The sequence below is a fragment of the Sceloporus occidentalis genome, unplaced genomic scaffold (assembly GCF_023333645.1).
Source record: "Sceloporus occidentalis isolate IW3139 unplaced genomic scaffold, rSceOcc1.0.p SCAF_4, whole genome shotgun sequence".
Taxonomy (NCBI): Eukaryota; Metazoa; Chordata; class Lepidosauria; order Squamata; family Phrynosomatidae; genus Sceloporus; species Sceloporus occidentalis.
In genome coordinates this window covers 175685150-175712198 of record NW_028316984.1, presented here as the reverse complement: position 1 = coordinate 175712198, position 27049 = coordinate 175685150, and the positions used below count along the sequence as shown (strand labels likewise).

Here is a 27049-nt window from a genome sequence, read left to right as displayed (position 1 = left end):
GCTGGGTTGTCCATTGCAGAGGCAGCCAGGTTGGGGAGAGGCTTGGATCCCGGCTGGGGAGAGGCTTGGGTCATATTGACCCGTGTATAATCAACCCAGGTTTTTTGGATCAATTTTTTGACCTAAATTTCTTGACCTATACACGACTATATATGGTACTTCCATTACTTACTCTTATTCTGGATGGGGGTGCAAGTTGGGCAAGAAGAAAATAAGTGAATGAGAAGCAGTGAAGAGGAGGGCTCATTCAAGGAAAGGTCCCCAAACTATGAAGTCACCATCAACTTCCATATCAAAGGGTCTGTGCATTAAAAACACACAAAACCGATTTATATGAATAACATATCAGATATTTTTGCTTCAGCGACATTAGTTGGAATGAAAATAATGTCCAGTATCCAGTAACAGTTACAGAATTCACAGGAACTAGACATTGCATTTAAGGCAAGCGTAGTATTGCCTTCTAGAATAACATACCAAGATATTAAGTCTGTAAATCTAAATGTGTTCTATTATATTGAGCAGTATTGGTTCAGATGGTTTCTCTATAGGAAATATCATTTATTTTTGAAAGACTGTGTCTCTTAAAATGAAAATGTCTCTCAACCGATTGTTCCAGCCTCTTTCTGATGGTATCAGTGTGTGTGGATATATTCTACCTGGGAAATGTTACTTTATTGACTACAGCTTCCCAAATGCCATAGCCAACTGTGCTAACTGCCTGGATTCTGTGAGCCATAACACAAAAAATAATTCAGAAAGTTCTAGTGTGCATATGGTTACCCCTCTTTTTGTAGTTATATGATAGGACTCCAAGAAGTTTATATTCTGTTTTAGAAGAATTTGTTTTTGCAAATCCTATAGCATGTCAGTTTTCAGGTGGTTCCACTGGGTCATGTTTTTTTTCTTAATAATGTATTATTGGCTATTGAAATAATTTTTATTTGTTGTGCAAGCCATTTAAGGCTTCTTTCATTGGATAGAGTTGGATATCACCTCTAAAATTAAAGAATCATGTTGTAATTGTACTGTGTAATAATCAGTTCATTTGATTAGACAGATGGCACTTACGCTATCCATTAAAAAATCTCAGGTACCCATTGAAAAGCTGCCATAATGAAGCAGTAAGATAAAACACTTGTATTTAACTCATGGGATTTGAATGAGTGGGAGTTCCATAAGCAGTCCAAAATTATAGATGAGTACTTTTCCTTTTGTTTGGGCCTTTGAAATTATGGTACTCAGTGTGTGTTGAACAGATGGATTTAATTTACCGGTGTGTGAGATTTTAAGTGACAGCCCTTTAACACACTTCATTTTATTAGTTAAAACTAGGGACTACCACTGGGCTGTTGAGAAGTAAAACCTAATAAAAATCTACGGTAATTTGTCTGGAGAGTAATAGAAACATGAAGGGTTGCTCACACATGATTTAGAGTGAGAACTGGGGATAAATCAAAAGTCTGACCATTAATATTTCCAAACAATGACTGAATTAATAAGATACACTGTTGGCAGCAAAAGGCATCTGCGACTGCAACAAGATTTTTCTTTGCAGAATGGCAGTTATCACATTCAATGAGATTTGTCCATGAAATTTGGGGAAATTACAGATGTTACAGTATAGACCCAGCATGGCATAGTGTTTGAGCACTGGACTAGGACTTTAGAGACCCCAGTTCAAATCCTTGCTCAGCCATGGAAATACACTGGGTGACTTTGGGCAAGTCACATTATCTCAGCCTCAGATGAAGGCAAGGGCAAACTTCTATGAATAAATCTTGCCAAGAAAGACAGTATGATAGGTTCCCCTTAGGGTCTCCATAAATTAGAAACAACTTGAAGGAACACTACAACAAGATTGTTGTTGTTAACTACCCTTGAGTCAACCTCGACTCTGCAGATGACGACCCTGCAGATGAGATATCTCCAAGATTCCTTGTCCTCCACTGATCTGCACACTACCACTGCCCTCCAGGCTCATGGCCTCCCTGATCAAGTCTAACCACCTGGTGTGTGGTCTTCCTCTCTTTCTACTGCCCTCCACCTTTCCCAACATTGTCGTCTTTTCTAATGAATCATGTCTTTTCATGATGTGAACAAAGTATGACCGCCTCAATTTAGTCATCCAGGCCTGATCTGTTCAAGGAAATATTTGTTTGTCTTCTTGAATGAGTTTTCTTTCTAGCTGCATTCTTCACTGTCCATCTCTCATATCTGTACACAGTGATGGATGTTACAGTGAAATTTGGGATGTGAACATGGTTTTGGCTTTGAATTTGTGTTTGCATGTGGAAATATAAAGCACTAGCATTTAGTACATTTCAGAATAGAATCCCTTGATTTTACATTCAGATTTTTAATTGTGCAAAACCTGTGACATTGACTTCTAACTATGAGACTGTGTACGTATATGTATGCAGTAGATACTTTAGTAAATACTTTATACTTTGTCCAAGAGTCTCATCCTGATGTGCTGCTTTAGTTATGTGTAAGATTTCAAGGAGCATAAAGAAAACAAATCACTCTTGCAATTATTGTGTGTGCTTCCCCCTTTCAATTGTAATGCCTTTAATAGAAAGTTTGAGATGTTCAAAGCTGTTCACACTGAATCTCTATGTATCTGGTTAAATAAGCAATTTCATCCCTACATTGTACAATGGGGTTGATAGTGGTCAAGGAGAGTCTATGGTTAATATGGAAAAGATCCTATTTCCAAACCCTCCCATGTTCATGTACGAGACAGGAAAGACCCAGCAGCAACTTTGAAGAGCCTCTGCCACTCAGTATATGCTAGGGATGGGAAACCCTTGGTGTGTAAGCTATATGTAGTCCTCAGGTACTCTTGACTGACCCATGAACCTGGAAGGAGCCCTGTCTGTTTTTGTCTGTCACCTGTCTAATCAGTTAGGCATGGGGATGTGGGACTATTCTGTTACTGATAAAAGTGTTGCCACCCAAATTGTTATTGAACAGTTGTTCAATTGTTATGGGATCTAGTGTATATAGTAAGCCAAGCAAGGATCCAAAGTAAGACAAACAAGTGATGTCTGATCCCTGATATATGGAATTTAAATGTTAATTTGGAATCTAAAATTAAATTTTCTCCATATCAGTTTATTTTTCTCTTAATATACTAGCCCATATAAATTCAAAAGTGTGTGTGTGTGTGTGTGTGTGTGTGTGCGTGCATGTAAACAAACAAACCAAGCCACATGGTCCCATATATACAACACAGAGAGAAAGAAAAAGAATTAATTATGTCTGTGTAGAGGATAATGAAAGACTGTTTGGCAGTGTCATCTGGGCAATTAACAAATGGAACTAACCTAACAAAGGCATTGAATTACAGAGGACAACACCCTGTGAATTATTTAGTTTGTAACCTTTTTATGTCAACACAAGTAACATAATTTTTATGTTCTCTATTACTATTATTATTATTATTATTATTATTAACCTTTATTTATAAAGCGCTGTAAATTTACACAGCGCTGTACATACAATCTTTTTAATTGGACGGTTCCCTGCCCTCAGGCTTACAATCTAGAAAGACACGACACAGAGGGAGTGGTGGTGGGGAAGGGGCATCTCTAGTAGGATAATACATATAAAATACATAGCAATACAGGAAATGATTCAATAAAACAGACAACAAAAGAACATCAAATAGCAAGTGACAATTATGCAATGCCTGAGAACGCTGCCCTGAACAGGATGGTCTTCAACTCCATTTTGAAGCTGGTTAAAGAAGTGATGGCTCTTGCTTGCGGGGGAAGAAGGTTCCAGGAGTGAGGGGCAGCGAGTGAAAAGGGGTGAATCTGAGATGGGGCAGAGGAAATCCTGGGCTGGGACAGCAGACCTTGACTACCAGAACAGAGGGCCCTAGTGGGAAGGTGAGGAGAAAGAAGGTCTGATAAGTAAGGAGGGGCCAGTCCATGGAGGGCTTTAAACGTCGACAGCAGGAGTTTGTACTGAATGCGGAAAGGGAGGGGGAGCCAGTGAAGGGATGCCAACACAGGAGAGATGTGATCAGAGCGGTGGGTGGAAGTGATAATGCGTGCAGCTGAATGCTGGACAGAAATTAAAGGACGGAGGTGAGAAAGAGGAAGCCCAGCCAGGAGGACGTTACAGTAATCAAGTTGTGAGATCACTAGGGCAAAAGATGCATATTTAAAACTTTATACAAAATGCTGACATACTGTGTAATGCAGACTGCATATGTTATACAGATATAAAAATATAATAATAATAATAATAATTAATAATTTGTTTTATTTATATACCGCTATTCCAAAGATCATAGCGGTGAACAGCAAGTAAGCTAATTAGCAAGTAAGCTAATTTGCCCCCAACAGTCTGGGTACTCATTTTAGCAACCTCGGAAGGATGCAAGCCTGAGTCGAGCTTGGGCCCTTTTGCTGGTCTTGAACTCGCAACCTTGTGGTTTTGAGTGAATGGCTGCAGTACAGGCATTTAACCACTGCGCCACCAGGGCTCCATAAGTTGGAGATACTTGATGTCTGTAATTAAGGTCATCTGAAGCTGAAATACAAATACATGTTTGTGAGTTTAGATCAGTGTTGCTTTTTGAATCTTTATATCTTTCTGAGACCAAGTAGACTTGAAAGTGGGTAGCGTGTTTAGCTGCAACATTTGAGTGTATAAAATGTCACGAGGTTTGGTAGCTTTGATAGTCTTAGACCAGTGATGGCAAACATTTTAGAGACTGAGTGCCCAAACTGCAACCCAAAACCCACTTATTTATCACAAAGTGCCACGTCCCTCTGGCTTACTAGTAACAACCTCTGGCGAACTCTGTGTTGGGGCAATGGCATGTGTGACCACAGAGAGGGCTCTAAGTGCCACCTCTGGCACTCATGCCATAGGTTTGCCACCACTGTCTTAGACTTATTTCTGAAAGTCTATAGGCAGTTGTTAAATATATTAACCAGTTACATCTAAGGAGAAGGTAACTACTAGCATGCGAAAGAGGGGAAAAGAGGATGGCCTTATAAAAATGTAGTATCTGGGTTTAAAAACATCAAACATGAATGTAATATGTAACAAAATTGTGTCCTATTTCCATTTATTAATAAGAACATAGTCAATACATTCTGAAAATCCAGACAAATGTGATAAATAATAGTTTGTAACTAAATTACATAATTTCCCTAAAGGCACCAGATCCTGTCTGATCTTGGAAGCTAAGCAGGGTTAGCCCTGGTTAGTACTTGAATGGGAGACTGCCAATGAATACCAAGTGCTGTAGGCAATATTTTAGAGTGTTACCCTTTTAAAGGCCTCCCTCCCCCCCCTTTTTTCCTTGTATGAGTGCCCCCAGTCTGTACTAATTGCTGGCTGATGAAAGTGGGTAGCTGCTGCTAACTGCCTGATCTATCCTCATTCAATGATTGATATGTCAGAAAGAAGACATAGCAAGAAGGAGGAGGAATGTTAATGCTTTATTAAACTATAGACTCTTTTGACTTTTCCTCTTACATTTTCAGATTTTTTGACAATGTGTGAAAGAGAGAATGAGAGAAAGAATGAGGACACCATTAGCACAACATGCCATTACAGTATAGTGCTTTTAAAATGGTCTCCCACGGGATAATAACAGAATAGGGACAAAGCACCAACTTAAGGCATTGTTATCCCGACACAACTCGAGTTTACCAGCCTTGTGCAATAAGGCTCTGGCTCATTTGAAATATGGTGCTGGAGAAGAGTTCTGTGGATACCACGGACTGCTAAAAAGACAAATTAATGATTCTGAGAGTAAATCAAGCCTGAACTCTCATTAGAAGCCAAGACGGTAAAACTGAGCGTGTTGTGCTTTGGACATATTGTGAGATTAAATGACTCATTGATAAAGATGATAATGCTGGGTAAAATGAAAATCATACTACAGGTAGATTAATTCAATCAAAGAAGCCACAGCCTTGACCAGAAGAGAGCAATTGATGTCCGGAGCTCTTGGAGGTCTCTCATTCATGTCAAATTATCAGGTGTTGCTACTCCATCATTTTCTGCTAATGACCCTGACACTTTAGGAGGTAAGGCCATGTTTATGTAGTCCTTTTTTGTACCACAACAGAGAAAGGAGCTATGCTGCCACTCCTCATAATTTTTCTTCCACTATCTTTCTCCTTTCCTTTTTCTTGGGTGGGTGCAAATTTCCTTACATACTATAATACCGTTTTGCACGGTGTAGGCAGAAAACCTGTAGTCCCTTTTCATGCAAGCCTGTCATTACTGTTAACAACCCCAATTATTTTTAAGTAAAGGATTTCCTGTTCTCGCAAATAGTTCTTTGCAGACGTCTTAGCATGAATAGATGCTGAATTCAGTGAGCCAGAGGAGTTCTCTGTATTTGGTGTACAGTAGAGATTTTGCAACTGATCGTGGATAATAAAGTCTGTACAATTCCTCATGATAACTTCATTATGTGCCAGTGTAATGCTTTGTATGTACACATTCTTGACAGGAATGAAATAGGTGGAATGTAACAACATTAAAGAGTCAGTGTGTCATAGTGGTTTGAGTGTTGGAGTATAACTCTGGAGACCAGGGTTCATAGAATCATAGAGTTGGAAGAGACTGCAAGGGCCATCCAGTCCAACCCCCTGCAATGCAGGAAATCTAAATCGCTTGGCCATGAAACCCACTGAGTGACTTTGGGCAAGTCACATGCTCCCAGCCTCAGTGGAAAGCAATGGCAAACCTCCTCTGAACAAATCTTGCCAAGAAAACCCCGTGAAAAAGTCACCATAAATAAAAAACGACTTGGAGGCACAAAACAAAAACAACAGCATTGAACATTGATTTTCCATACCTTGGCTCAGTCATTAACCAGAATAGACACTTGTCAAGTACAGCAGGATACCAACATTCACAAACTCAGGCTCAGTAGTAAAAACTCAGAAACCTTTATTAAGAAAACTATACATCCTGACCCAGTTTCATTGTCAGAACTGATCAGCAAACATTACAACCACCTAATTAAACTGAACATAACTCAAAGTCCAGGTGGGCATAGTTCCCATTACTACATTATGGCAAAACAAAAGCATATGCAACTCCTGAGAAGACTGTAGTCAAGAAATCAGAAGACTAGGATTTGGGAGGGCAGCCATGAAGGAACTTGACAAGATCCTGAAGTGTTAAGGTATATAATTGACTACCAAAGTTAGGATTGTCCATGCCATTATATTTCCTGTTTATATGTATGGATGTGAAAGCTGGACAGTGAAGAAAGTTGATAGGAAGAAAATCAACTCATTTGAAATGTGGTGCTGGAGAAGAGTTCTGTGGATATTGCGGTTTGCTAAAAAGATCAATAAATGGGTCCCAGAGCAAATCACGCCTTAATGCTCCCTAGAAGACAAGATGACTAAACACTTGTACTTTGGACATATTGTGAGAAGACATGACTTACTACAAAAGCTAATAAAGCTTGGTAAGGTAGAAGGCAGTAAGAAAAGTACAGATTTACTTTACAGGTGTTAGTATAAATTAATTTTGTGTGTGTGTTACATGTGTATTTCCTTATCTGTTAGTTCTTTTATTCTTGTTGCTTGAAGTGTCAGATTCCTCTCAGCCCTGAAGCTCACTGTGTGGTCTTGAGTGAGTCACCGTTGTTCAGCCTAACTTACCTTGCAGGGCTTTATGAGGATAAATTCATACGTCTTTTTTCTTTATATCTTTTATCTTTGATTATTGTTTATTCTTCATCTCTTCATTCTGCTGGATCTTTAGCACTTGTGTTTTTTTTTTTTCCTTGAACTGATCTGAAGCTGCAAACTGGCTTAGTAAAATTAATGTTATGTTTTCCTATTCTTTCTCCTTTTGAATTCTAAGATTCTTCCCATGGGAAATATGTGTTGTAATCCTTCCTGTCATACTGATGGTAATTTTTTTTCGTGCTTTCATTCTTTTTCTGTTGTTGCTCATTTATATATGTAGTTATTGTCAGATAATTGACTTAATTGATTCTATTCTTGTACTAAAATTGTAAAAATTGCTTCAGGACACCTTGGTTCAAGCAGGCTACAACTTGGCTGTTTTGATTTTTAAAATTGGTATTCTTTCTCTTCCTCTCCCCAGAATATTGACATTCCTTTTCTCCCTCCTGCTCCAGTATCAACCTTGGATTACAGTTGTATTGGCTTTTTATGTATTTTATACACTGTTTAATTTGGGATGCTTAGTAAAGAATATACTGTAGCCTACAGTTCTCAGGGAGATGGACTAGCTGATATATTTCAACAGACACCAGAAACAATAGGAGAGGTATCCAGAGCTTCTGTGGACCCTATTAAGCTGGATCACTTTGAATTTGTAAATATTGAGGAAGTGGACAAGCCCCTTGGATGTGTAAAGAAGACAACGTGCACTCTCAATCCCTGCCCTTCTTGGTCGACTGCCCATGGAGGAGATGCCATAACTACATTGTTACGATTAATAATCAACGCATCCTTCCGGGAGGGCAAATTTCCATCCAAATTGAAATTAGCAGTGGTCAAACCGCTACTGAAAAAACCTTCCCTGGATCCCCTGGTGAGAAACAATTATAGACCGGTCTCCTTGCTGCCATTCTTGGGCAAGGTGATCGAGACAGCGGTTGCCTTCCAACTCCAAGCTGTCTGGGATGAAACTGATTATCTGGACCCATTTCAAACCGGCTTCAGGGCGGGATACGGAATTGAGACTGCCATGGTCGCCTTAGTCGATGATCTCCATCTGGGCATCAACAGGGGAAGTGTGACCTTGCTGGTACTCTTGGACATCTCAGCAGCTTTTGATACCAATGACCACGGTATCCTTCTGGAACGCCTGAGGGAGTTGGGTATCGGAGGCACTGCGCTTCAGTGGTTCTGATCCTACCTCTTCGGTAGATTCCAGATGGTGAAGCTGGGGGACACTTGCTCCTCTAAGAGGGAACTGACATCTGGTGTCCCTCAAGGAGCCATTTTGTCCCCCATGCTATTTAACATTTACATGAAACCGCTGGGAAAGATCATCCGGAGATATCGGGCGCAGTGTTACCAGTACGCTGATGACACCCAAATATGTTTCTCTATGGCGCGTTACAGACCACCCAAAATGGGCGGTCTCGCACCGCTGCCTGTTGCCGCATCCAAGAACCGCAGCAGCCAAACTGCGTGGTTCCCGGGCGCAGCAAGAAAGAAGCGCCAAAATGGTGCTTCTTCCTGCGCCCTGGAAGAGGCGCCGCGAGGCAACCACTCACAGCACCACTTCCGGTGTGCAATGTCCAGATGCTGCGCATCTGCGACGTCAAAATGGCAGCACCGCCATTTTGATTACTTGTTATGCGCGAGGGGCAAGGCGCGTTAGGAAGCACTGCCCCTCGCGCGTAACGATGATGCCCCATAGGGTCCGTCCGGGGACTAAGGATACAGGGACTAAGGATAGCATCTCTCCTCTGAATGCCTGCCTGGAGTCGGTAATGGGCTGGATGAGGGAAAACAAACTCAGACTGAATCCAGAGAAAACGGAAGTACTCGTGATAGGTTCCTCGGGTCTAAGGAAGGAAATTTGCCAACCTGTCCTGGATGGAGTCACACTTCCCCTGAAGGACGAAGTTTGCAGTCTAGGAGTACTTCTGGACTCGTTCCTCCAATTGACATCTCAGGTAGATGTGACAGCCAGAAATGCTTGCTATCAACTTCGGTTGATACGCCAACTGCGACCCTACCTAGACCGAAGGGACCTTGACGTGGTGGTACATGCTCTGGTAACCTCTCGTCTAGATTTCTGTAATGTGCTTTACATGGGGCTACCCTTATACCAAGCTCGGAAGCTTCAGTTAGTACAAAATATGGCAGCCAGATTGGTCACCAGTTCATCAAGGTTTGACCATATTACACCTATTCTAAAAGATCTTCATTGGCTCCCTATTCGCTTCCGGGCACCATACAAGGTGTTGGTTATTACCTATAAAGCCCTACATGGCTTGGGCCCGAGTTACTTATGGGACCGCATCTCCCTATACAATCCACCCCGCACTCTTGGAACATCGGGTAAGAACTTATTGGAAATAGCAACCTCCAAATATGCTATTACTTCCCAAAGAGCATTCTCAACAACGGCTCTGAGACTTTGGAACAGTCTTCCTGAGGAGATCCATTTGATGGCCTTGTTAGAAACATTTAGAAAAGCAGTTAAAACTGAGCTTTTTAGTCGAGCATACCCCCCTGATATGAATCCCCCCCCCAGATATGAATGATATGCTCTTGTCTATGTATGATCCCTGCCTTGCTTGTGATGCTATTGTTATTGTCTGACATTGATTTTTATCATTTTTAGCGGTTTTTAATTGAATTTTTAGATACATACTTTGTGATTTTACTTAGTCTGTAACCCTGCTTCGATCCACTGGGAGAGGTAGGGAAACATAAATAAATTTATTATTATTATTATTATAAACTTTCATGGACACCAGATGCAACTGATGAGGTGGAAAGGAGTCCATGAAAGCTTATGCTAAAATGTATTAGGAGTGCTTTTTGCTGTATTCTATACATTCTCTAATAATTCTATTACCTACTTAAATCTTTGTAAAGAATATACAGTAGTCTGCAGGTCTCAGGGAGATAGACTAGACTGAAATATATCAGCTAGTCTCAAAGGCATCTATCTCTCGCCTTCTGCTCGCTGCAGTTCCCTATACCTTCCTGAAGACCATCTTTACAGGGCTTTTGTAACCGTGAGGGCTGCCTGTGTTAACATGAATTTGTACTGTAAGGAGGAAAATGCCAAAGATCAAGTGGAGGGCTTGACCATCAGGAAATTAATTCCAAATTAGGAATACTCTTCCAGTTCCTTTCTCTAAAATATAGCCTACAGCTCCTAGTGTTCATTGTTGGCCTCCCATCCAAGTATTAGCCAGAGCTCACCTTGCTTAGCTTTCAAGATCAGATAGGATCTGGCACCATTAGGGTATTTAGGCCCCTTTATTTCCACATACATTGTTGTGTACACAGAAACTATAGAAGGAAGTATTGTGTTTTTAACCAAAAACCACCTTTATAGGCTGAATGACATTTTTCGTGACACCACTGCTTATCCTGTAGCTCCCTGATTCAAAAATGGGACATGGGTTTGTTGTTGTTGCATGCCTTTCAGTTGTTTCTGACTTATGGCAACCCTGAGGTGAATGGGTTTTTTCTTGGCAAGATTTGTTCAGAGGTTGTTTGCCTTTGCCTTCCTCTGAGGCTGAGTGCAGCTTGACCAAGGTAACCAAGTGAGTTTCCATGTCCATGCAGGGGATTTAAACTCTGATCTTCTGGGGCTGTAGTCCAGTACTCAAAGCATAGTGCTCCCTGACATAGTTTGACAACAGTTCCTCTGGAGCAGGAACAGGAAACAAGCTCCCTTTGTTTTCCACATGACAGCCATTCAGATATTTGAAGCTGGCTGTCCTACAATCTCTCAATCTTTTATCCAAGCTAATCATACCCACTTCCCTCAACTGTTCCTCATAGGGCTTGTATTACAGCAGTCTGGCTGGATAAAATTGTGAGAGCAAGGAAGTACCCCTCATCCCATACTCAACAGTTTTCCTTCGTAAGGTGACTGAAGTGGCCTTGGTGACAATGTTGGAGTCCATTTGACTGCTTGTACCAAGAACTTCAACATCCACACAGAGACCATTCTGTCAGGACTTCATTCTTGCCATGGGTCTGTCCCAAGTAATATTTGGTGCCATCCATGCTGCAGCACACACTCTGGACCTGAGTTTCTGTACTTGGTGGGATGGTGATGATCTGGGTATGGAAGAACTGTCTACAGTTCCATTGCAGTGGACTGATCATTATCTGGTGAGGTTTAGACCCATTGGGATTTGTAGTCTCTGTAGGGATGGGGGGAACAAATAAGATGTTTCACCCCAGGAGACTTGTCAATCTAGGTGGATTCTTGATGGCTCTTGTGGAGTTTCTTGTTGCCTTACTAGGTGATTTTGTTGAAGCTCTGGCTGATCTCTGGAGTAGGGGAAATGGCTAGGAAAGTGGACACAATTGCCCCCTAAGCATCTACTCCTGTGGAGTGGAGCCAAGCCAGCCCCCTCATTCACTAGGGAGCTGGTGTGATAAAATGGGTGGGAAAGAGACTAGTGCTATACTGGCAGAAGACTTGGAGCAAGTCTGGCCGAACATGGGCTAGAGCCCATTGGAAGGCCTATGACATGGCAATGGTGACAGTGAAGAAATTATACTTCACTGCCACCATTGCATCTGCACAGTGTCATCCAGTGTCCAGGGGCCTTTTACACTCTGACTGACAAGAAGAAAACAAAAGAAAATAAACGAACAGACAAACAAAAAACAGCCTACTGTGATTTGCAAGACAGTTTGCAGACAAAATTGCTTGGATCCACTCTGATTTGGACACTGTAGTTAAGACAGGTCCAGTGGATGTTACTTTGCATCCTGCATAGCCTGTATTATTGAATATGTTTTAATTTGTGAAGCCTGCTGATGTGGACAGGATCCTTGGAGAGGTGAGAACTACCACATGTATACTGGTCCTTGCTCTGCCTGATTCCTGAAAGCAGCTAGAGCAGGACTGGCTGAGTTGATAAGGGGAGTGGTGAATGCATCATTGAAGCAAGGGAGGTTTCAATCCTGAAGTCTATGGTAAGGTGGTTACTAAAAATCATCCCTGGATCCCACCATTTTGGATAACCAGTCTCCAACATTCCAGTTTTGGAGCAGAGTCCCAGAGGTTATGTAGATCCATTTCAATCTGTTAGGAGATGGATACTGCTTTGGTTTCCTTGGTGGATGACTTATGCCAGGAATTGGAGATGAGGAGACCGGGTTCTGCTAGACCTCTTAGAGCAGTGGTTCCCAACCTTCCTAATGCTACGACCCTTTAATACAGTTCCTCATGTTGTGGTGGCCCAAACCCATGAAATTATTTCCACTGCTACTTCATAACTGTAATTACATAGGTGTTTTCCAATGGTCTTAGGCAACCTCCATGAAAGGGTCATTTGACCCCCAAAGGGGTCCCAACCCACAGGTTGGGAACCATTGTCTTAGAGGCTTTCAGTACCATCAACCATGGTATCCTTTTGGACCACTTCTTTGAGATGGGAATTCCTGGAAGATGGTGGTACTTGTGGGTGCTCCTATTCAGCACACTGGCCATTGGCCTGTGGTGTCTCTTGGGGTACAGTTTTTATCCCACATGCTATTTAACATCTACATGACATTGCTGGGAAGGGTCACCTGGAGTTTAGGGGTTTGGTGATGGCAGCTCTGTTTCTCCTTTCGAACCAATTCCAAGAAAGCTGTCTCAGTATTGAACCAATGCCTGTTGTTAGCAATGGACTAGATGAGGGCAAACAATTTGAAACTTAATCCAGACAAGACAGAGGTGCTCCTAGTCAGTCGTATGGCAGTTCAGGGAATAGAGTCTCTGCCTGGGCTGGACAGGGTTACATTCCCCCTCCCTGAAATCGCAGGCTCATATCATGAGTGTTCTCTTGAACTCATCTCTGAGCTTGGATGCCTAGGTTTCAGCAGTGGCCAGGTGTGCATTTGCACAGTTAAAATGGTTTGCTGGCTGCACCCATTCCTTGAGATGTTGGCTACGGTAACACATGCCTTGATTACATCCCATTTGGACTACTGTAGCATACTCTGTGTAGGACTGCCTTTGCAAACTCTTCAGAAACATCCAAAACACTGTGGCCAGAATGCTGATGGGGTCAGTTATACAACTGGCATGTAACCTGCTTGTTAAAACAACTTCACTGGCTACTGGTTCATTTCTGGCACAATTCAAAATGCTGGTCCTATAAAGCCTGGTAGATGAGGACTTTCTCTCGATCCCACCACCATCACAGGCTTACTTGGTGAAGACACGAGAGAGAGTATTTTTAAAGAATTTTGTAAAAAAATAATTTTATACTATTTAAAATATGATGATTTTAATTTTTTAACATATCATTGGTTTTTAATTAATTTATTTTGGGTCTCACTCTGAGAAAACAGCTGCATATAAATGAAATTAAATAAATAAATAAATAGCACTTGGTTTTCAGGACTTTTACCATCTTGGTCTCTGTCCTTTGGATTCACTCCATCTGGCTGATCCCCTTCTTAAACTGTGGTAGGAGTAAATAAGAGCCAAGATAATATATAAGTAAGATGAGGTGCATGTTTATGAATAAATATAGCAGGTAACATACTTATAATTTGTGATGGAAGTTGGCTCAGTCTGCCAACTGTGGCTGTAGCTAATGTTCCAGCCAAAGCACTCCTTTGGTGAAACACATTCCTAGCTGCCAAGGTTACCAGTAAATGTAAGGTAAGATAAATTACTAGTGTGTCAGAATTTCCCAAATTTAGTACTGTCCTTCTAAAATTATTGGTATTACTAGTAAGGGTGCTCATCATAACACTACAAATAAGAAATGAAATGTGGAGTTTTACCTGCCTAATGGCCTTTTTGCACGGTTAAAAAAAAAAAAATAGAAGAAACAGTTGGAAGTTATGGGAATGTTACAACAGGAAGGCAGTATAATCTGAACTGGTCATAAATTCTATGAATAAGGCAGAAGGATTGCACAAGGAAGGTGTGATTTGGCCTCACCTATAGAGTCTACATTAACTGAGATTTTGACATCTATACTAATATATAAAAGTTGAACTATCAGCAGAAGTCCTTGGGCATGTGGTCCGAAGTCTTTTTTCCATTATGGTTTGTTCATTGTTTCATATTAAAGAAAGCTCATCTATTTTGTGGTTTTCCTCGATGTCAAGTGAAATTGGACTATTGCCCTTATGTCTCCTAAGCTATGTTTTCCTCCTGTTTCTTGTTGGCTAACCTGCTCTCTGACCTTTTAATCAATTTTCCCAGGATGTACTCAAGGTTGAGACTGACTTTAAAGCAAGTCTATTAAGCAAATGTTGGTTCTTTAAACCTTCTGACCCTAATTGACCTTGACTAGTCATGTTTAAATGGGGGAGGAGGAGGAGGTTGGTTTGTCTCATGACTCAGTTTTGGAATTTTTTATTTCTTCCAGAATAATGTGAGCCAGTAGGGCTCTCTAATCTACCTAATCTAATCTCTAATGTAATCAGGAGGGAAGAAAACGACTGGATGTGTATTACTCATAAGTCCCATTCATGAATTTTACAGTCTTATAGACCTATGTTAGTTGAACACCTGAAAAATAAGTTATTTCTGTTCATTAGAGTTGCTTCCAGGGAACAGCACCTACAAATGTGGTTGCACCAACTTTCTGTGTGGAGTTGCAACAGCCAGGTGCTTTCTTTCTGCATGGAATTTTTAGAGCATCTGAACCTCATCATAGGAACTTAAGGGGCATGTGCCTTCTTGCATGACTTCTCTTTCAGTTGGCCTTTTGTGTCTATAACCCTAGTCAAGTCTGTACTTTAGAAATAATACTTAAAAGAAATAATACAGTTACAAAGCTTGGCAGAGTTACTTTTTTCAGACTACAACTCCAGGAATTTCTCAGCCATCAGGCCATGGTTCAGGGATTCTGGGAGTTGTAGTAAAACAAGTTAACACCCAAAATCCACAAAGCAGCAGTACCTTTATCAGGCCAACCAAAAATACAAAAAAATATATCATGCAAATTTTTGAAGCTCCACTGGCTAATTCATCAGGAAAAGGTATTAAAAATCACATAGGAAAAGGAAAAAAAATGATTTTAGAATCACAGACCTACATTTCGTCAAGATGCTGTTTTTGTTGTTGTTGTTGTCAAGATAGTCTGGATGGATATTAATGCAGCCAGAGGCCACTTCCCTCTTTGGTCATTTGGGCACTGGGAGACAAAGAGTTGTAAAATACAGGCAATAAAATTTCAGCTCTATTAGCAACAGAAAAAGCACCTTTCCCAGAGATCCAGGCTGTTTCTGTCCTATTGGAGGCTGCCCACCCCTTTCTTTTGTTGTTGTTATTAACTGCCCTGGAGTTGTCCTTGACTCATGGCGATCCTGTGGATGAGACATCTCCAACCCCCTCTATCCTCCACTGTTCTGCTAAGGTCCTGCAGTCTCAGACTCATGACCTCCCTGATTGACTCTAGCCATCTGGTGTGTGGTCTTCCTCTCTCTTTGCTGCCTTCTACTTTCCCTAGCATTATGGTCTTTTCTAGTGAGTCTTACCTTCTCATGATGTGGCCAACGTACAACAGCCTCAGTTTGATCATCTTGGATTCTAGGGAGAATTAAGGCTTGATCTGTTCTAGGATCTATTTGTTTGTCTTTTTGCCTGTCCACAGTATCCTCAGCACTCTTTTCTAGCATCGCATCTCAAAGAAGTTGCTTTTTTCCCCTATCAGCTTTCTTCAGTGTCCAGCTCTCACATCTGTACATGATGATGGAAAATACAACAGCTTGGACAATCCTACAGTGTTCAGTTGTATATCGTTACACTATAGGATCTTGTCTAGTTCTTTCATAGCAGCCCTTCATATTCCCAGTTGTGTTCTGATTTCTTGACTGCAGTCTCTATTCTGAATGTTTGATCCAAGTTATGGGAAGTCTTTAACTACTTTGATTTCCTCGTTATGTAGGTTAAATTTGTGTAGTTCCTCAGTAGTCATTATTTTTGTTTTCTTTATGTTCAGCATTCAACCTACCTTTGCACTTTCTTTTACCTTCCTCAGTAATTGTTCCAAATATGAGATGTTTTCTGATAGTAGTATGGTGTTATCTGCATATCTTAGAATAGATTGTTAATATTCCTTCCCCCTATCTTCACTCTTCCTTCTTCTGACTGTAAACCTGTTCTTTTTATAATACTCTCAAGTGTACAAGTTGAACAAATGAAGTGATAGAATATAGCCATCCCTGACACCCTTGCCAATTCGTAACTATTCTGTTTCTCCATATCCTGTTCTAACAGTATCCTGTTGTCCTAAATACATATTTCTCACCAGGAATATTAGATATGTTGACACTCCCACATCTTTAAGTGCCTTCCATAGTTTTTTGTGATCTATGTAGTCATGGGTCTCTAAAGCAAATGCTGATTTTCTTCTGGAATTCCTTGGTGCACTTCATTAATCATCGGCAGAAGATACTGAATTTCTCAAGAAGCCTCTGTACAGTTGTATCTAGGGGGAAAAATCTTCTGATGCTGTATAAGTAAAATCTGCCAAATATATTTCCATCTTAACTGACAACAGAAACTATATTTTGACAAAATGTAGGCCTGTGACTCTTTTTCTTCTGTATGGTTTTTAACAGTTGTGCCTGATGAAGAAGCCAGTGAAGCTTCAAAAGCTTGTATGATGTATTTTGTGCATTTTTGATGGGCCCAAGAAAGATATTACTGTTTTTTTAATTTTTGATTCTATTGTATTTCGCTGTATGGACAATACAGCTATCCCAAATGTGTTTTCTTGAGTTGTAATAATTATAATTAAAAAAGAGAAAACAACTAATTTGCACTCTAAAAAACAAGGCTGAATGGAGGACGAAACGAAGCAGATTGGAGTATATTTTCAAGCAAAATATCAAGGGAAGAAAAGGGAAGGACAGGATGTAGTGTGTTCCAAAGCAAACGGGAAACTAGATGAAGAAAGGATGAAGGCATGAAATGGAGGAAATAACCCAGGGTTTAGCCAAGAAGGAAGTACTGGAAGAATAAATTCAATGAAGGGGCAAGGAGAGTGGGAAGACAAACAGAGGGCAAGTACTTAAAGATATTTATTTTAAAGTACTAGTTCAGCAAATCTTACATAGCAATGAGATCCAACCTCAGTACTTGTGCACCATTTTGGGGACAAAATAGCATACCTAGAAGCATTCTTGCAAAACGTATATGACTTCTTTCAGTCTCCCCTCACATTTGATGTGTTATGTATGTAATTATGGGGATTTGGTTGCCTAAATTAGCAACAAAGAGGCGTACTCTAAGAGTAAACTGATCATTTGTGGGGTTTTATGCTGCCTGCATGCTTAATGTCTATGTATAACCATCCATTGTATAATGTTTAATATTATCTGTGTTTAACTATGTGTGAGTATCCCAATCCCACACCGTAGCTCCATGGCTAAAAACAACAAAAAGGGCGATCTCTTATCAGGATTGCTGGGAAAGTGTTGGTGGAGGAAATAAGTCTTTGTACTCTTCCCGCTGAGAATAGAGGATTGCTGCAGAGCACCTATGTGAATCAGGGATTGTCAAAAAGATAGACCTTCAAAAAGATACACCTGAATCTAATTGCTAGTCTCAGAGTAGACCCATTGAAACAATGGGATTTGCATAAATGTTGACTTCCCTTCTGCAGTTGATTCACAGGCTCATCTCTAATTGGGGCTCACACCTGGATTTAGATGCTGATATGCAACTTAATGTGTCTAGGAAGACTGTGGTTTGTTCTTCTAGGCAAGTGACATTTAATAACTAGTGAAGCAGTACATTGTCAAAAACCAAAATTACTTTTTATTATTCTGTTTTTTTTCTTTTTAGGAGGTTCTCCAGCAACTGATTATAATGAATTTGCCAAATGTCTTGCTAGTTGGCAAAGATCCCCTGTCTGGTGAGTATTTTGACACTGGTCCTCACTCACGTTTACTGTAATTTTAAGGTCTGATTACAAGTGACTGCCCTTGCTGATAAATTAGCTGAAATTAGTTTGAATAAGCTAGATGAGCTCTGTTTACTTGACTGCATACCAAAACTAAGAAGGATGCAGATCCATAGCATGAAAAAGTTCCTTTGTTTGATTACAGTTCTAAGACTCTCATATTCAGCATGGTGACTGGGAGGTTTAGGAGTTGTATTCCAAAAACTAGCTTTTCCAACCTTTTTAAAGATAAAAAATGGGCATTTACAGTATAGGCTAGTACATTGCTTCCAGTGCCCAATAGCACTACATCTATGCCCCAGAGACATGAGGAAGGAAATCTTTTCTAGTGACTTCAGCTTTAGGAAGCTACAGTCCTCCAAAAGGTGAGAACAAGAGACTGGAGAGTTGTGATTTCAGTTGCTGAACTACTTCTTAACAACAGTGTACAGAGGCAGTGTCATAAAAGGTTTAAATTCTTGGCTAAACTGCTGGCTAAGTGCAGGTGTTGCTGCAGCTTTTTGTGAATTATCAAATATATTTTCTGTAGTGCTAAACAGGACTTTTATCAAAAATGTATAGAAAGTAGGTATATTTTGGTCTGCTTCAAAAACCGGAAGGTGGTACTACAAGGTTACACAGCAGATGTCAGTATTTGGTAGTTGCCTTCTGTGAGGTGGGCTCCTGACAAAAGTGGGCCAGTACAGAATCATGCCATTGTATTTCTCATTTCTTTGTATGGTGAAAGCTGGACAGTGGGGAAAGTTGACGCAAGAATAAACTCTTTTGAAATGTAGTGCTAAAGAAGAGTTCTGTGGACACCATGAATTGTCAAAATGGCAAATGAATGGGTCTGAGAGCAAATCAAACCAGAACTCTTCCTAGAAGACAAAATGACTAAGGAAAGGTTATCATGAGATGATATGACTCATTAGAAAAGATAATAAAGCTTGTTAAAGCGGGAGGCAGTAGGAAAAGATGAAGACCACATTACAGATAGACTCAATCACGAAAGCCACAGCCCTGGATATTCTGAACCTGAGTAGGGCTGTTGGTGATGGGATGTCTTTGAGGTCTTTCATTCATAGGATTGCCATAAGGTGAAGCTGACTTGACAGCAGTGAACAGTAACAGAACAAGTACATCCATGTGCATTCCTACAAGTTTTGGCTGATCAGTTGTATCAATGTTGGTGTTTGGATGAGTTCATTTCTGTACAAACACCAATAGATACTCAAATGTCAGGATTTAATTTTTTAAACTAGACTGGTTTTGGTGCTAGTAGGTGGCCCTGCTTTACAAGCTATTGTATACCCCATCACCATGTATGGATTTGAAAGTTGGATAGTGAAGAAAGCTGACAGAAAGATTAACTTATTTGAGAAATCAGCAAAAAGCTAGGACTTGATAAGGTAGCCATGAAGGAACTAGAGAAGATTCTCAAGTGTAAAGATATATCTTCCTCCTGGGAGAAATAAAATAAATAAATATAATAAATATCATTAAATACCAAAATCGGAATTATCCCTGACTCATTGGGAAAAATGAAAATGCTCAGTAAAGTAAAAAGAGAAAAGGCACATTACAGATGGATTGATTGTACAAAGTTTGCATGACCTTAGCAGGGCTGTTGATGAATGGGGCTCATGAAAGCCTCTCATTTCACATCATTGCTATAAATCAAAATCAGTTTGATAGCAAACAATAACAACAGTAAGTAACAACAAAGTAATTTGTGCAGCAAGTAATAGTTTCTTCTTTCTTTCTTTCTTTCTTTCTTTCTTTCTTTCTGGAAGAGTATTTTAAGAGGCATTTTGATGAGTTTTATGCCAGTCTCTTGGCCTAAGGGTTTCTCCCTTACAAAAATACCATAAGATAATGGAAGATTAACAGGCAATGGAAATGGTATTGAGTAAGAGCTATGGGTTACTTCTTAAACACTATTATGGGTAGTACCATATTACTTTTGAAAAGTAACTTTCCAAGCTCTGTTCTTTATCTCCTTCCTTCCATTTGAACATTCCAGGTTTGCATATACTGAACATTACTTGATCTTGTACTTTTCCAGTTTCAATTAAGTTAAATAGCTATTTTTCTCCTGTGAATATTTTTCTCTCTTTTTAGGGAGAATTTGAGCAAATGTTATCCCCTCCGCCCTCCCCCAAATTTGGACATGTACAGCATATGCCATTGAAGTATTTAAGCCCAGACCAACCTATAATTGAGGCTGCATGGGTATAATACTGCATTTATATTGCATCTGTGTATAAAATTACCAGAAATACAACCTAAATAATACAAAAAGATACCTATTTTATCCTCATAAATGAGAAATGAGATCCAGTTTCATAGAAGAATACTCTGACATAGAGGAATACCCAACAAAAGTACTCCCAAAAGGTGGCCATCCAACATCTGTTCAGTGACCTTCAAGAAAAGGAGGGTCCACTACTCTGTGAGGCAGTCTTCCTCACTCCAACAAGTTTTACAGTCAAGAGGTTCTTCCTGATTAGCTGGAATCTCTTTTCTTTGGATCTAGTGATTTGTGTTCCAGTCTCTGGAGCATCAAAAATCAGGTTCTCCCAATTTTACACAAGATTTCCCTTCAAATAATTAAAAACAGCAATCACATCACCTCTGATGCTTTTCTTTAGCAAGGTACACATACGGAACTCCCTAAGCCATGTCTCATGATTTCCAGATCTTTTACCATCTTAGACAGAGCAGATCAAGTGGAAAAGCCGACATGCCTCCAGGGTTTCCCATATTCGTGGGGAAAATCTTCTGACTGCACCGCTGACTCCCACAATTGGCCAAACACTGCAAGGATGGACCCACCAAAATGGAGCATTCACAGCTACAAGCTGTATAGAATCATTTTTTCCCTGTTCCTCCCCAAACTCATGTGAACAAATGCATGGACATGCCATCATTTACATTTACATTTACTGTGACTTATGTCACTCTGTCCACCAATTCTTCTCTTAAATTTAATGAGAAGAATTAAATTAAAATTAATTAAAATAAAATCCTTGCCTCAAGAAGAAGAGCCCTCCCTCCATGACATCATCATCAGACCTGGGAGGGAGTGAAAAAGAGAGGCCCAACTTCCATCAGGCCTAACTGTGAATGTACTCACTTTGCTCTCTTTAATTTTATTGTATTTTATTTATTTATTGTATTTTATTTTATTATCTTTATTTTTACTGTTGTAACCCGCCTGGATTCCTTGTGATTGGGCGGGCTATAAATAAATTATTATTATTATTATTATTATTATTATTATTATTATTATTATTATTATTATCAGCAGCAGCAGCAGCAGCAGCAGCAGCTGCCAATTGCTTCCTTTTTCCAGGCAGCTGCCAGCTTACTGGACCCGCCATACAGGCAAAATTCAAAGTGCTTTACATGACCTTTTTATTACCTTTACATGACTTGAGTCCAGACAAACCGGAAGAGTATATCTCCTGTATGGAGAGACAAAAGGTAGAGGTTGGAAAGAGGGGAAGGGGATGAACCCCCCACAATCCCCAAGTGGTTGTGCCAACTCCCAGAGATTCCCACCCCCCACCAACCTTCCCTATCAAAGCCAAGTTCCCCATACACATTCTAGTACAGGCAGGCTAGGACGTGTTAAGTGCCTGCTAAATCACCCACGTGGCCCACCCAGGCAGCCAGATGCTGTTCTCCTCTAATGCCCCTCCCCTTTCTATGAGCTGAGGGTCTCATAGCCCTTAAGTAGGATGTGTGTGTTTGGCAGCAAGCCACCCAACCAGCCTTGACAACCTCACAAGCCCCTGGTCTGGTTCGGCCGTTGAAACATCCCTTCCCCATGGAAGTTCCCCTCCCCTGTACCTTGTAGCTGGCGGCAAACATCCCGCCATTTGGACACCAGCCTTGCCCTCAGGCAGCCCTGCCTCTCAGAACCAGCCACCATATGCCATGTGAACATCAGTCTTCCTCCTTTCCTCAAGGAACACCCCCACACACATTGCTGCCATGTGGCTGGTGACGAGCACCCAGGCTCTGTGGCTGCCACCTCTTCCCTGATCCCACTCCAAGGAAAAAAAACCTGAGCCTGGCCACCAGTTCCCCCTGATCCTGCCCCCATGTTGGCATGTGATCAATGGTGAGCTCCTGGGCCATGAAGCCACCAACCCCCTCCCCCCCCCCGATCCCACCCAACAAAGTCTCCTGTCTGCTGACCCAACTCATCCCACTACCATCCCAACTCCATGCCTGTCCACCCATCACCCATGTCTGAGCCCAACCCTACCTGAAACACTGAAAAATGCACAGTCCCCTGGATCAGGGCCCACATGGGGCCCAATCTACCATTCTTTCCCCCCCACCTGCCCCCTTCCAATAATTACACCACCATGCACCCACCTGAGCAGACCACATGGCTAGGCCTAACAAAGTGGAAGGCAGCCTTGCAACAAAATCCTTTTAGTGCAAAAGTTAAAACATCTATTTAAAAAACACACGTTAAAAACAGTTTTAAAAAATATGTGTGAAGCATAATAAAATAGAAACATCCCATCTCCATTAAAAACTCCATCTGCCTCAATATATCAAAAACAAAATGCCTCCTTAAATAAAAAGGTCTTTACCTGCTAATGGAAAGACAGTAGAGAAGGATCCAACTAGATGTCTCCAGGGAAGGAAATTCTACAGCTTGGGAGCCACCCAGGAGATATATCTCTCCTGTGTCCTAACCAAACATGCCAGTGACAGGGCAAGCCCTGTAGATCGTAAAGCTTGGGTAGGCTCATATAGGTGATATAGTCTTCCAGGTAGTCTGGACTCGTCATGTAAAGGTAATAACCAGCACTTTGAATTTTGTCCAAAAATGAATCAGCACACAGTGGAGCCGTTTCAGCAAGGGGGTTATATGCTCCCTACAACCTGCAAGTTTCTTAACAGTTTCCAAAGGCAGCCCCATGTAGGTACAGTAATCCAAACTGGATGTAATCAGGGCATGTGTCACCATAGGCAGATTTGACATCTCAAGAAATTTAGCCTCTGATTCTCCAGTGACCAGTTAAATAGGTAGGGTACTCATTCATTAGTACTGCCCTGAATCATTCATTAGATGCCCTGAAAGAGCATCAGTTACAACAAGGAAATGAAGAAAGTAAAAATATAAGATAAAAAGGAGAGAACAGAATTAAGAAGGCAGGACAAATGTTGGCAAATGCCTGTTTACTGTTCCAGTTACAAAGAACAAGCATAATTCTGAGCTGTGTCTGTATCTGAATTGTGGTGATAATCCCTTTGAAAGGTATTCATTGAACTAATGCCTGAGTCCCAAGATCATGTTGGGCTGTTGTCAGGGTAATGAAAGTGATCTCTCCCAGCATTCACATATCTAAAGAAACAGGGTTGGTTTGTAATGTGTCTGTTTAATTTTGTGCTAAATGCAAGTATTTTCCTCTTCTTTTCCTTGCAAAAGTGTTGCCGGCTATATCAGCTTTACCGTTGAAAAATAAACACTAAAACAGTGGACAGTGTTTGATATGATTCTGTAGTGGAAGTTCAGGTTGCCAAGACTGAGGTTATGGTTAGTGGTAGGGATTGCCACATACTGTTAGTGTACTTGAATAATAATAATAATAATAATAATAATAATAATAATAATAATTTTATTTATATTTTCCCACCTCTCCCACTGGATGAAGGTGGGATTACAACCATAAAACCACATACAATACAATGGTATCTAAAATACATATTTTAAACAATAATCAGTTAAAACTTGAATCAGCAATACTAATAAAAACAATGAGCTGTCCTACACAGAGGTGGGATTTCTTCCATTTCTTTACAGAAGGTCGGGTGGGTATGTCCGCCTGAAGAGATCCATCTTTAGTGCCTTCTTGAAGGCATCTAAAGTGATAAGATGGATTTCCTCCAGTAAGTTGTTCCATAATGTGGGGGCCATGGCAGTGAATGTTCTATGGGAAGTTGATATTAATCTAGTCTTTGAGTATTCTAAAAGATTCTTCCCAGATGTTCTGAGAATGCGGGGCAGATTATGTAGGGAGAGGCGTTCCCTCAAGTAACTCGGGCCCAAGCCATGTAGGGCTTTAAAGGTGATGACGAACACTTTGTATTGCACCTGGAAGCTGAATGGCTGCCACTGTAGAGATTTTAAAACTGATGTTTTATGTTCTGATCTGGATGTTCCAGTGATCAGTCTGGCTGCTGCATTTTGAACTAGCTGAAGCTTCCAAACTTGGTACAAAGATAGCTCCACGTAGAGCGCATTGCAGAAAGTTAGCCACTTCTATGGCTAAATCATGCATATCTAAGTATACTCTGTAATAAAACTTGTTGTACAAGAGGAAAGGCAAAACAAACTAGACTCTCCCCTTTTCAAAGGATGTATATAAAGAAGGAGTGGAATGACAAGAAGGAAGGAAGGTGAGAGGTCTGCTCTTGCTGGCATGATTCTACTTACTGGTTACTACAGGAGTTGTTTTGAGTAAATTGCAGAATGTTCGCACATCATACTGGCAATTTGAATATTCATCATTTGTAAGTGTGCAGAATGCAAGGCCCATACATTCTGATGGTTCAGGTTTATTTGGGGAAGAAGGAATCTGAGGTGAACATTCCCTAATAAAAACCTACATGGAAAATAATTGTCAGGACTCATAGACAGAATTCCTAAGCTAGTAGTCAAAGGACAAGCACAACAGGCTTTAGAGGTCTGAAACAAATGTACAACTAGAAGGCCTCACAAGGTGTCTGTCAGTAGGTCCCTGCTCCCGGTATTCCAGCACAGTTTGGACGTTGCCTTATTGCTAGCATGTGACAGGGCTGGTTGGGGTTGGGGAGAAATTAAAGCGCACAGTTCTCAGAATTGTGGTGTAACCTGGAAATGTTACCTCTGGTGATCACTGCTCTCAGAATATCCCTAGGCAGCATGGGTACTGGTCATGATGGCTGGGGGGATTCTAGGAGTTGTAGTCCAAAAAGCAACTTTTCCAAGCTCTGGTTGCAGATGGCCATAAACTGTATAACAGGGGTAGGCAACCTACGGCACGCGGGCCAAATCTGGCCCGGTGAGGCCTTGGGACCGACCCCAGCCTGGTCTTGCCGCTGGGGCCTTTGGCCTCTCTCGCGAGGGGGCAAGGGGGGGCAATTGTCTATAGAAGCCTCAGAAACATGCATTTATATTAACATTTTTTTTAAAAAATCAACAAATTTTTTCACATGTCCTCCATTTTTTATAAAAAGTGTCCATTTGAAAATTTTGTCCTACATCTGTCCCGGTTTATTTATTTATTTAATTTTTAAAAATTTATTATAATTATTTATTTTTTGCCTTCGCCGCCCCCAAACCAAGTGACTTTCTTGGCAGGTAACAAAACAGAATGCTCCTAATTGCACATAGTAATGAGTAAGTAATGGGTTACATAAGTAATGAGTTACGTTTGCTTGGTAGGTTGCATGAGTCTGTTTACAAGTTCATTCAAAACGTATATTTTAAAATGTGTATGTGTCGATAACCTTCAGAGCATTTAAACTCTACTCCTTAATTATTCAAAATGAAATGCGATTCCTTCCTTTTGAAACTATTTGCCAAAATAAATCTCCTAACACAGTCTGTATTTTTATTGTAATAATTACAGCCTTAAGCTCCTGCTGGTGTGGTTATTTTTCACACCCAGCTTCCTTCCTCACTTTGTTTCATAATTCTCCAAGGAGACAAATCATTGTACAGTATAAAATATCTGCCTAACTCCAAAGTGAAAAATCAGGTAACAGCACAAGTCAGCTGATGTTCATATTAGACATCATATAGGTTTTTTTTTATTGTCACTGGAGAAGAGAAAGTTAAGAGGTGATATGATAGCCCTGTTTAAATACTTGGAGGGCTATCATATTGAGGAGGGAGCTAGCTTGTTTTCTGCTGCTCCAGAGACTAGGACCCGGAGCAGTGGATGCAAGCTACAGGAAAAGAGATTCCACCTCAACATTAGGAGGGCTGTTCAACAGTGGAACAAACTCCCTCAGAGTGTAGTGGAATCTCCTTTCTTAGAGGTTTTTCATAGAATCATAGAATTGTAAAGAGACCGCAAGGGCCATCCAGTCCAACCCCCTGCCATGCAGGAAATCCAAATCAAAGCATCCCCGACAGATGGCCATCCAGCCTCTGTTGGAAGACCTCCAGGGAAGGAGACTCCACTACACTCTGAGGGAGTTTGTTCCACTGTCGAACAGCCCTTACTGTCAGGAAGTTCCTCTTAATCTTGAGGTGGAATCTCTTTTTCTGTAGCTTGCATCCATTGCTCTGGGTCCTAGCCTCTGGAGCAGCAGAAAACGAGCTTGCTCCCTCCTCAATATGACATCCCTTCAAATATTTAAACAGGGCTATCATATCACCTCTTAACCTTCTCTTCTCCAGGCTGAACATCCCCAGCTCCCTAAGTCATTCCTCATAGGGCATGG

General features: G+C 40.8%; 1 protein-coding gene across 1 annotated transcript in view; it reads left to right on the top strand.

Annotated features, from left to right (window-relative positions):
- CCDC88C (coiled-coil and HOOK domain protein 88C) overlaps positions 1 to 27049 on the top strand; it is a 138703-nt gene that overhangs the window by 45999 nt on the left and 65655 nt on the right. Inside the window, exon 4 of the mRNA XM_089522400.1 lies at positions 18490 to 18559. Coding sequence (XP_089378526.1) covers positions 18490 to 18559 — 70 coding nt within the window. The remainder of the gene's footprint in view (positions 1 to 18489; positions 18560 to 27049) is intronic.